The sequence below is a fragment of the Diabrotica virgifera genome, chromosome 6, assembly GCF_917563875.1.
Source record: "Diabrotica virgifera virgifera chromosome 6, PGI_DIABVI_V3a".
NCBI classification, from domain to species: domain Eukaryota; kingdom Metazoa; phylum Arthropoda; class Insecta; order Coleoptera; family Chrysomelidae; genus Diabrotica; species Diabrotica virgifera.
Genome location: NC_065448.1, coordinates 198,455,447 through 198,468,194, shown reverse-complemented (window position 1 = coordinate 198,468,194; position 12,748 = coordinate 198,455,447). Strand labels below are relative to the sequence as shown.

Below are 12,748 nucleotides of genomic sequence, written 5' to 3'. Positions count from 1 at the left end.
TATTATGCATATCATTATCTGTAAATAATATTTCTTCTGATTGTTAATTGTAAAGGATAGAAAAATTACCATTTATTTTATTTTTTTTAGAATCAGCTGAGAGAAGTGGTCTACAAAAAAACCAGGAAGGAAACGGAATATGTGGCTACGAAAGGCAAAAGAAAGGTTTACAAAGCAAATGTGACACATTTTTTTGAAATATTTAGGAATATCAGTAAATTGCATTAAAAAAATGTATGAAAAGATTTTGTTCAATAAAAATGTTTATATTTATCAAGGATGTATTATTTGGTATGGCCACATATCGTCAGTGATGTAATAATACATCCTATCTGTTTTTTCATGAGTTTTGTAAGAGAGACTAAAAACTTGTCTTAGGGTCACCTCCTGTTTTCATATGATATTTTTTGACTTGTTTTGTAGTAAATTAAACTATCTATGAACTACAAAACAAGTCAAAACTTACATATGAACACAGGAGGTGACCTTAAAACATGTTTTTCCATCTCTCATACAAAACTCATGAAAAAACAGATAGGAGGTATTGTCACATCAGCAAGGATGTACAGTGATGAGTGCCCTAATAACCGGCAAAATATTTAGTTGTGAGATAAAAAGAAATGAAACTAGTCGAGCTGGGAAATTTAGCGAAATTAACCTTTAAATTTACGTTATATTGATCCCACCTTTACACATATCGGAGGAGTATGTCAACTAAAACTGTCACTGTGACAGTGGTAGTTTCCAAACTCGTCTGATACGTCTGAAGGTGGTACACAATCAATACAATCTAAATGTATAAGTTAATATCGCTAAATTTCCCAGCTCGACTAGTTTCATGTCTTTTTATCTCACTACTTAATACATCTTTTGTGCTATTTTGCCGGTTATTAGAGCGCTCATCACTGTATTTCTGGTATATCCAGGGAATGTCTACAAAATATATTTTGAATGTCCAGAGAACATTCGTGGACATTCATGGAATGTTCCAATAAGACATTCAGGTAATGTTTAAAATGCTGACACAGGATTTTCCTGGGATGTTCTCAGGGAACATGTTTTCGGGGATATTCCAGGAATTTTTCAATGTCTGTGTACCTTCTATGGACCTATATGGAATATTTTGGTGTTATTACCGCCGCACTCCACTTGCGATTTGTAATCAGGAAGATTGAACACATTGTTTCAAATACAAGTCAATCCATTTGTGACTAAATAATCATGGATTGACTTCTATTTGAAAGAATGTGTTCAATCTTCACAACTACAAATCGCAAGTGGAGTCCGGCGCTTAGGGCTACTTCCTCTTCGGTATTATGTATTATACTACAGAAATCAGGAACTTTCCTTCTAAATATATGTATGCATCTTGGCCATCAAACATATTCTTCCAAACATTTTTTTAAGGGGTCTTGTGGGTAAAAAAAGTGACTTTTTAAAAAAATTATATCTCGAAAACTAAAATTTATTTTTATTTATAATTGTAACATGTAAAAGTATAGTACTTAAGGTAGTCTCAAAAAAAGTTTCAGCCAAAAATATTCATTTTTGTAGAGTTTAAGTTTTTTTGCGTTGGCAGCATAACTAAGTCCAGTCTCATCTGAAATCAAAAAGTTTCTTGTAGTTTATACCTCTGGCTAGAATATGAACGAAGGAATTAAAAAAAAAATGAAATTTGAAGATTTTACATAAGTTTAAACACATTTTTGACCCCAATTTTTCTCATTTTTAAAGTAGTTTTTTTTATAAAACAAAAATGACCTCATCTAATAAAAAATCCTTTGTTGATTCACTAGCCAGAGGTATAAACTACAAGAAACTTTGATTTCAGATGAGACTGGACTTGTTATGCTGCTCACGGCAAAAAAGGGCTGTTGTCGAAAAATTGCAGTCAACTCTACAAAAATGAATATTTTTGGCTGAAATTTTTTTGAGAGTACTATACTTTTACATGTTTCAATTATAAATAAAAATAATTTTTAGTTTCCAAGATATAATTTTTTAAAAAGTCACTTTTTTTACCTGCAAGCATTGATTATAAATATTCCTCTGCAAGACAACAACTTAACAAATTGTTGATTTCAAATTGTAACAGTTGTTTTGCAAAGTATGCTGCCCTCTTGTATTTTCTGTGTTATCTTCATCATACAATTACTTCATCTAAAAACTTTCTGCGATATATTCGCAACAACAAAAACAAACAAAACAAAAAAAAATAAAACAAAAGTTTAACCACCTTCACACCACAGAATCAAGCAATCAAGTTACACAAATTTTCACAAACACCTCACCTGACACAGCGTCTCAAGTACGATTGCGCGAATTGGTAAATATAACTCTGCACGACCACGCAACTCGAAACACAAGTACGCAAACACGGTTGCGTGAAGCGTGGCTCGCAATCGTGAAATTTACGAGACTTGCTCGACCTGTAGATTCTTGTCTCAGACTTGAGTACCGACTATGAATACACAAGAATCTACAGGTCGAGCAAGTCTCGTAAATTTCACGATTGCGAGCCACGCTTCACGCAACCGTGTTTGCGTACTTGTGTTTCGAGTTGCGTGGTCGTGCGGAGTTATATTTACCAAATTTAAATGTAATAATAATATACTATTCTCAATATGGCTACTGGGTGTAAAAGATAAATCTTATTCTATCTGTTCTTCATGAGTTTTAGATAATTTTAGTTGTATTTCTTTGTAATTTTGTGTTGTACAAAGATTAATTTAACATTTTCTCTGGAAGTATTAATTTAGAAAGATAATATGCTTCATTGGTGTTGTGTTTTGAAGTGTGAAATGCAAAGTAATTGTGATAAAGTCAAGATAAAGTTCACTTTTAAACTGAACTAAATAAGGTATCTGAGAGACAACAATGGTTAAATGCAATACAATGTACAGGTTTTACTAGCGAAATGAAAATTTTCCTGTCCTGTCTGCTGTAATCATTTTATATCTGGTAAGTTACAATTACAACAGTAACGATTTTTGAAGATGTTAACATTTTAATCTTATAGGAAAATAGGAAAACCAGCCGACTTAATCGATAATAACAATCTCCAGATTGGGTTCCTTCAATAAATATGGGCTATAAACACAATGAAATAAGTTCCCCAAAATCTAAAATGGAGTGCTATCAAAGGAGAATTAAAGGAAAAAATATTCATATTGAAATTATTTATAAGGCACTGGACTGTCTTAAATTCTACAATAATACTAGGTGGGTAAATGATTTTAGACATTTTTCATTAAGAGTAGATTAAGATTAAGTAGATTTTCATTCAGTAGATTTAAGACTTGTTTACACGGGTAGAGTAATGATGCAAGTACTTGATAGAGTAGAGTAACTCTACCTGTAAAAATGCTCAGCACAGTAGAATAGCTGGTAGAGTGTATAGTTGGAGTTAAAGTAGAGTGACTAGCAACCTATGGCAAAGTAACTACTCTATGACCACCACTACTGCCAAAATGTCTACTCGGCTGCACACTCTACCCATGGAACACGCTCAATTATGGCAGAATAGAGTAGGTAGGAGAGTACATGGGGGCGCTGTCATTCTGGCTGGAATTGTGTTTTGTGTAAATAGTGAAAATGAAGTTCACCGAAGATGAAACTTTAAAACTTGTAGAGCTATAATACGGCGAATACCAGTGTTTATGGAATTTAGGTAGTGTATACTACAGAAATAAAAGTTTGCAGCAAGCTGCGGAGGATGAAATCGTCGAAAGAATGGCAAAGGAGGCTTTGGAGTAAACGAGCTTAAGCAAAAAATTAAGAATTTAAGGTGCACTTATAATCAAGAGTGTTTAAAAATACAAAAATCGGTTTCACTATACTAGCATCAGTACTATACTTGTACTCTCCTCATGTGAATGGTATCAAGCCATTTTTGGTAGAGTACTACCGCTACTCTACTCTCCTCAAAACTCTACCCATGTAAACAAGTCTTTACAAACAGTGGAAAATGAGGTAGCTAGTAGAGTAGTAGTAGAGTAAAATATACTGGTTTAGCAAATTACAATGTTTTAAGTTAATACAGTAGCGATCAACAGGTAGCCAAAACGTGTTCCAAGATTGCCACTGTAATTTTGAATATTTTTTCGAGGTATTTGGCACACGTATTCGTAAAATAATAAAGAATGGCGGTACAGAGCCCAATTTGAAAAATATATTAATATGTGGAAATTACTCTGTAATTATACAATATTTAAAAAAGAGCCTGTACCGCCATTAAGAAGAACAAAAAAATACACTTTCTTCAAATAAACTTTTTTATCTGATGCCTAGATTTTGTGTAATTTTGGAACTACTAATGAAATAAAAAATTTTAGTAGTTCCAAAATAACACAAAATCGGATAAAAAAGTTGTATTTGAAGAAAGTGTATTTTTTTGTTCTTCTTAATGGCGGTACAAGCTCGTTTTTTTATATTGTATTTAATTACAAAGTAATTTCCACATATTAATATATTTTTCAAATTGGGCTCTGTACCACCATTCTTTATTATATTAAGAATATGTGTGCCAAATATCTCGAAAAAATATTCAAAATTACAGCCGCAATCTTGGAACACCTTTACGCTACCTGTTGATCGATACTGTTACCTCTTAAGATAGTTTTAATAGTTATTTATGATATAAGTATTAAAAGTACAATTTTAAGACGCGCATGTGAAAGTTAACTTGAAAAAATAATTTTATTAATGTTTTGACTTCCACATCAGATGTCATTGTCAAAATACAAAATATTCATTATTATTAGGTTTATTCTAGCAAACAGTCAAACTAGTCAAAAACCGTCAGCAAACAGTTGGTCGGTAAAAGAACATAATACAGTCACCAGTGCGATCCCCTCTACTCGCGCTGGTCCACTATTCGCTGATGATTTCAAACTGTTTGAAACTGATGCTAAAACAAACCTATTATTATTATGCATATCATTATCTGTAAATAATATTTCTTCTGATTGTTAATTGTAAAGGATAGAAAAATTACCATTTATTTTATTTTTTTTTAGAATCAGCTGAGAGAAGTGGTCTACAAAAAACCAGGAAGGAAACGGAATATGTGGCTACGAAAGGCAAAAGAAAGGTTTACAAAGCAAATGTGACACATTTTTTTGAAATATTTAGGAATATCAGTAAATTGCATTAAAAAATGTATGAAAAGATTTTGTTCAATAAAAATGTTTATATTTATCAAGGATGTATTATTTGGTATGGCCACATATCGTCAGTGATGTAATAATACATCCTATCTGTTTTTTTCATGAGTTTTGTAAGAGAGACTAAAAACTTGTCTTAGGGTCACCTCCTGTTTTCATATGATATTTGTTTTGTAGTAAATTAAACTATCTATGAACTACAAAACAAGTCAAAACTTACATATGAACACAGGAGGTGACCTTAAAACATGTTTTTCCATCTCTCATACAAAACTCATGAAAAAACAGATAGGAGGTATTGTCACATCAGCAAGGATGTACAGTGATGAGTGCCCTAATAACCGGCAAAATATGGGCAACATATTTAGTTGTGAGATAAAAAGAAATGAAACTAGTCGAGCTGGGAAATTTAGCGAAATTAACCTTTAAATTTACGTTATATTGATCCCACCTTTACACATATCGGAGGAGTATGTCAACTAAAACTGTCACTGTGACAGTGGTAGTTTCCAAACTCGTCTGATATGTCTGAAGGTGGTACACAATCAATACAATCTAAATGTATAAGTTAATATCGCTAAATTTCCCAGCTCGACTAGTTTCATGTCTTTTTATCTCACTACTTAATACATCTTTTGTGCTATTTTGCCGGTTATTAGAGCGCTCATCACTGTATTTCTGGTATATCCAGGGAATGTCTACAAAATATATTTTGAATGTCCAGAGAACATTCGTGGACATTCATGGAATGTTCCAATAAGACATTCAGGTAATGTTTAAAATGCTGACACAGGATTTTCCTGGGATGTTCAGGGAACATGTTTTCGGGGATATTCCAGGAATTTTTCAATGTCTGTGTACCTTCTATGGACCTATATGGAATATTTTGGTGTTATTACCGCCGCACTCCACTTGCGATTTGTAATCAGGAAGATTGAACACATTGTTTCAAATACAAGTCAATCCATTTGTGACTAAATAATCATGGATTGACTTCTATTTGAAAGAATGTGTTCAATCTTCACAACTACAAATCGCAAGTGGAGTCCGGCGCTTAGGGCTACTTCCTCTTTGGTATTATGTATTATACTACAGAAATCAGGAACTTTCCTTCTAAATATATGTATGCATCTTGGCCATCAAACATATTCTTTGAAACATTTTTTTAAGGGGTTACATAGGTCTTGTGGGTAAAAAAAGTGACTTTTTAAAAAAAATATATCTCGAAAACTAAAATTTATTTTTATTTATAATTGGAACATGTAAAAGTATAGTACTTAAGGTAGTCTCAAAAAAAGTTTCAGCCAAAAATATTCATTTTTGTAGAGTTTAAGTTTTTTTGCGTTGGCAGCATAACTAAGTCCAGTCTCATCTGAAATCAAAAAGTTTCTTGTAGTTTATACCTCTGGCTAGAATATGAAGGAAGGAATTTAAAAAAATGAAATTTGAAGATTTTACATAAGTTTAAACACATTTTTGACCCCAATTTTTCTCATTTTTAAAGTAGTTTTTTTTTATAAAACAAAAATGACCTCATCTAATAAAAAATCATTTGTTCATTCACTAGCCAGAGGTATAAACTACAAGAAACTTTGATTTCAGATGAGACTGGACTTGTTATGCTGCTCACCACAAAAAAGGGCTGTTGTCGAAAAATTGCAGTCAACTCTACAAAAATGAATATTTTTGGCTGAAATTTTTTTGAGAGTACATACTTTTACATGTTTCAATTATAAATAAAAATAATTTCAAACACCTCACCTGATACAGCGTCTCAAGTACGATTGCGCGAATTGGTAAATATAACTCCGCACGACCACGCAACTCGAAACACAAGTACGCAAACACGGTTGCGTGAAGCGTGGCTCGCAATCGTGAAATTTACGAGACTTGCTCGACCTGTAGATTCTTGTTATGAATACGGGCATCAATCTTCGCTACTTCGCTTTGACAATTGACATAATGACCGGTGTTTTGGTTTTTGATTTATAATTTTTTTTTTGGAAATGTAGGTTACATATATTTTAAAATTAAGTATTAAAACATTTACATGATTTTTCGAAATAGTGTACATCGATATTATTAAAATGGCAAATGTTCTTACAAGAATTATTTCAAGGGCAGCATGTGGTAAATTGGTCAAAAGAGAATTTTCCATACTTTCCTACTACCACTATCCTTGCATAACTAGATTAAACAAACGCATAAACGATTATAGTTTTAGTTGCGATCATTATAATCTAACATTTCGTATTAATCCACAAAAATATAGAATATGCAATTATTCAGACAAGGGGGGTGAAAAGCCACCTGAAAAGTTGACACTGTTTCAGAAGTTTAAGCAAATGTATAGAGATTATTGGTATATATTAGTGCCAGTTCATCTTGTCACGTCCAGTATTTGGTTTGGTGGATTTTACTACATGGCAAAAAGGTAAATTTTTTGTGGTTCTAAATCAATACTTTTTACATTATCATCTGAGCAACTGTCAACTTTTAAAAATAGGTATAGTAACTGTTCTGTAGGGTATTTTTGTATAAGAATATTTTGTATTACAAAATATACAATTTTTCAATAGCAATAATATTATGCAATAATAATTGCTACTACGTACTGTTTTATTTCTAAATTGTATTTTCAGTCGTCTTTTGGAATTATTTGATAGCCATTTGGAAGAGCTCTCTGTATGAATAACATTTTTTCTCAGTTCTCTTGGTTTTGCCAGTCCACCAGATTTGTACAAAAGTAACTTGTGATTCTATTGAGTCAGACTTTAAATTTTTGTAGATTTTTATAATATTTTGATAGTTCATTTTGTAAATTTCCTATCAAAAGAGTGCCTGTTTTGCATAGTAATTTTACAATCTAGCAGTCTAACTTTCTTGCATAGAAAATTCTTTGTTATGAAAGTTTGTCAAGCCAAAAATTATTTTGATTCAAAAAGTTGATTTTATTCTGATCGGATTAGCGGATTCCACTATTTTTTTTTATTTTAGATTTTCTTTGGTATTTACACTGTTGGTCAAATGTTTACTGAAACTTCTATTCAAACCAGGTGGAAGAAAAGAAATATGTTAAGTTTGAGACACTCTAGGAAGAACAAGGTTCAAGGGTAGGTAAAATCGTGTTGTAGGCTTATATTTTATGAACATTTTGTTTTTTGAATTCCCCTCATATCTTTAAAAACAAAGAAAATAGATGGTTTTATTCTTTCCCATGCATTTGAACTGAAACAAATCTAATTTAACAGTAAAAAAATAACAGTTAACAAAGCTTTAAAAACAGAAAGACACATAACGTAAACAGTTCTGATTGATATTTATAAGGGTTATTGGTCAACCAGGTGAACAGTGCACAGCACAACATCAGTGAGATGAGATTGTTTAATGGAGGCTCTGTGATGTTTATCCCTGCAGGATATAGAAACTGTGGTTATTGCTATCTGAAACTCCATTGACCAAAATCAAACAGCCTGCTTAATATCCAGCTGCCTAGACAATGTCAAGCCATTATTTGAATTAGAGAGAGAGAGAGAGAGAGAGAGAGAGAGAGAATATATGTTTATTGTCTAAGAAAAAATCTTGTTGACAAACACTGTTTAAGAGTTTAATGTTTACTGTTTACAAACACTGTTTAGAGGAAGAACAAGTGATATTAGTTTATGTTATATTTCTGTCTATTTTTTAAGTTTTTTTAACTATTGATATTTTTGAAGTTATACTTCTTTAGGCACGATTGAGAGTAAAATTTCATAATACTGCACGCATGCGCACACAGACAGTATGGCGTTTAGTTGCTAAATCTTTCAAGTTATGTATAAATATATCAGTGTAAGAAAAGTTGTGAAAAGAATATATTAGTGTTTCTTGAGTCTTTGGATTTGTCTTCCTCAGGAGTAAGATGAGTAATGAGTATTATTAAAACATTTTATTGTATATTTATTATACTTCACCTTGTCTGTTTGTTACCGTGAATTGTCATTAGGTACATCCGAACCGATACAGACACAGTCCTCGTAGCGTATTTGGTATAGCATTCGGCCAGAAATCGAGAGGTCTTGGTGTTTAAAAAAAATTAAAACAAACTGTTTAAAGTATATTTATTTTTAAGAAATCATATAATAGAAGTATAACTTCTTATGTGTGTACAAAGTACACACACATTCTTTTTTATTGTTAATCTAGTATTGTTTCATTTAAAACGCATGTTAAAGAATAAAAATGTCTATTTTCTATGTTTTTAAAGATATCAGGGAAATTAAAAAAAAACAAAATGTTCACACAACGTAAGATTACAACACTATTTTAATGTATACCCGCCCTTGCACCTTGTCCTTTCTACAGGGTGTCTCAAACGTTGCATAAGAAAAACATTCTATAACAATTTTTATTAGTCTATGTGTTATAGTCAAAGCCCGAATTTCAGGCACTCCTAGGTTTGACTAGGCAATCCTCAGGTCTGACTGACGCTCTTAGTCAAAGCCCGAAATAAATTATAGTTTCGGCCTTTGACTAGTCAAACCTAGGAGAGACTAAGTTTGTCAGGCAAAGGTCGAAATATAATTTTACGAATCGGGGTTTGACTAGTCAAACCCCGATCAGGTATTAAAATGTCGTAATTTGTTAGATTAGGTTTAATAAAACGTTATTTTTTAATTTTAATATTTATTATTTTTATATTGTCGCAATTAAAATAAAAAAAATAGTGTTTATTCACTCACATGTTGAGACATTATGGCATTGAAAGTTGCACAATACGTTAGACCTTTTACACTTACATAATTTTGAAGAGTATTTCTTATTGCAGTAACATTTATAAAGCCTTGTCCTCCAAATTTAGAATATTTTGTACTAATTTCTCTTTATAGAGACAGTTTAACATCTAGAATATCTTCGAAATTAAGAAAATTCTATTTGATTTATTGAAAAACGTAATTTGGTTTGACTAAGTACATATATGAATTTTATTTTAGCACAATGAATTATTTTAGCACAGATGGAATTGGAATGTCATCGTTAACTGTGAAAGAAGATATTGCAATCGGAGAAAAGACTAGGGATCACCATAATACTAAGGAAGCCCCTGGACCGTCGTCACTAGGAGAGGAAGAAAATTGTCAAACAAGTGCATAATTTATAATTAGGTGGTACATGTTTTGTGTGCTGACAGCACACTTGGTGCATACTATGAAGGTTTTGACAGAAAAGGTACATGCATGCGTTTTGCACAGACAGAAAAGATTAAAATAAATAAAGGAAAGGCGATTGAAGGTCTTCATGCCCAGGATAATGCTATGAAACAATTATTAAGTGAAAAAAAATTTCCTTCAATTTCGATCGGAAAAACTGTAACAATACCTATCCCCAGCTTTGATAGGGTCAAAGGCGATGCTCGAAATATTTTGGATATCATATGAAATAAAATAATTGGCGTTTTATATAGAGTTGGTACGAAATTAGGAACAATAAACACACTTTTTTCAAGAAATCAAATAAGAGAATGCAAAGAGAATTTTCTTAATTTCGAAGATATTCCAGACGATAAGCTGTCTCAAAGAGAAATTATTACAAAAAATTCTAAATTTGCAGGACAAGGCTTGATAAAATGCTACTGCAATAAGAAATGCTCTTCAAAATTATGTAAGTGTAAAAGGTTTAACGTATTGTGCAACTCTAAACGTCATAATGCCTCAACATGTGAATATAAACACTATTTTTTTTATTTTAATTGCGACAAGATAAAAATAATTAACAATAAAATTAAAAAATAACGTTTTATTAAACCTAATCTAACAAATTACGACATTTTAATACCTGATCGGTGTTTGACTAGTCAAACCCCGATTTCATAAAATTAAATTTCGACCTTTGCCTGATCAACTTAGTCTCTCCTAGGTTTGACTAGTCAAAGGCCGAAACTGTAATTTATTTCGGGCTTTGACTAAGACCGTCAGTCAGACCTGAGGATTGCCTAGTCAAACCTAGGAGTGCCTGAAATTCGGGCTTTGACTATAACATATGCATTAGGTCAAAATGTATTATTGGGATCTGTAATATAATTATAAGTCCCATTTTTCAATTTCAACCATAGATCGCTGGTGCCTATGATTAATGTGATTCCTAATACATTTCCAATGAAAATAATAACTCTTTGATAAGTGTTGACGATACAATTCTTTTTTATATGCGTGTCCGCGAAGATTATAACTCCCAAAATATTTATAACGAAAAGATTTAGTTTCATAATAGATGCCGACGAAAACAATTATTTCCCTTTCTGTTTCTGTTTCTGCCCACGAAAACAATTATTTATGTGAACTTTTTAGTAATTATAATTTTCACAATCATATAATCGAAAATAATATTTTTCGAGGCGTTCATTGAAAGTTCTACTCTTAACGGTATTTTTCGGAGTTATACTTTTCGTAGGCAAGATGTCTTCTTAAATAATTTAATTAATAATTAATAAATCATTGTTGTACACCCAATTAGGTGGACACAAGCAAAAATTGTGTTTTGTAGTGTTCCCATACAATACTTTGGGTTTATGGAAAAAATGCATGGCACTCAACTTTCTAAGCTAGAATCCTCATATTTTTCTGTATTTAAATTTATTTTTAAAATCAAAATATCTAAAATTTTAATAGTTACACAGATAAGTTTAAGATAGTTTAAGGCACAATCTACAGACAGAAGTTTTAAACAGAAACAGCTGTCTGTAGATTGCCTTGCCTCTGAATCAAAATGAAACATTAATTTTCTTTCAATTCACAAAAAAATATTTGTTTATTTTATGCAAATTACTAAAATAATCTTTTTGTTGTAGTGGTATTGATATTGTACATATATTGGAATCATGGCACGTCAGCGAGAAGGTATTAAATCCATTGAGGGATTCAAGTATGGGTTATCTAGCAGTTGCATATGCATGTTATAAGATTGCTACTCCAGCAAGATACACAGTTACATTAGGGGGAACTACCATTTCCATCAACTATCTGAAAAAATGGGGTTATATCAAGCCTGTACCAAGTGCTGAAAGAATGAAAGAAATATACCAGGAGAAAAAAGAAAATATTACTAAGACTGTACGAGAAGGTATAAAAGAAAAAAAGGAAACTTTTATGGACAGTTTTCACGAAACCACAGAGGGTATAAAGGAAAAGAAGGATAATTTGTTAAAAACTGTAAAAAAATCTGCTGATATCAAGAAAACAGAGTTTAAGAAAAAAACATAGTGTAGCTAATGTATTGTTTTTTAATGGTTTTTGTTAAAATATATTAAATTGTTATTTTTTAAGATAGTCGTAATCTTTTGTTTACAATTTTTACCTAGAAGAGATCACAATCATAATTATTTTATGAATTAAAATATATTTTAATAAATATTTCTCTAGTAATAATTATTGTATCAATGTAAATGAAATGTTTCATTGCAATACTTGGTAGATTTTTTATATACAATTTTTTCTGCAATTGTTTGTACATAGACTATTTGGAGCATGGTTACCAATTTGGGTGCACCAAAAATTTTTTTAACCAAGAGTTTAGTCATAACATGGGAAGTTAAATATGTAATAGTC

General features: G+C 31.5%; 1 protein-coding gene across 1 annotated transcript; it reads left to right on the top strand.

The window, feature by feature from the left end:
* Window positions 1–7,034: 7,034 nt before the first annotated feature.
* Window positions 7,035–12,469, top strand: LOC114339531 (uncharacterized protein C18orf19 homolog A). Its single transcript, XM_050654482.1, has 2 exons — window positions 7,035–7,599; window positions 11,992–12,469. Exons 1-2 carry the CDS (start codon window positions 7,253–7,255, stop codon window positions 12,401–12,403), a joined length of 759 nt encoding a protein of 252 aa, XP_050510439.1. The 5' UTR covers window positions 7,035–7,252; the 3' UTR covers window positions 12,404–12,469.
* Window positions 12,470–12,748: the final 279 nt, after the last annotated feature.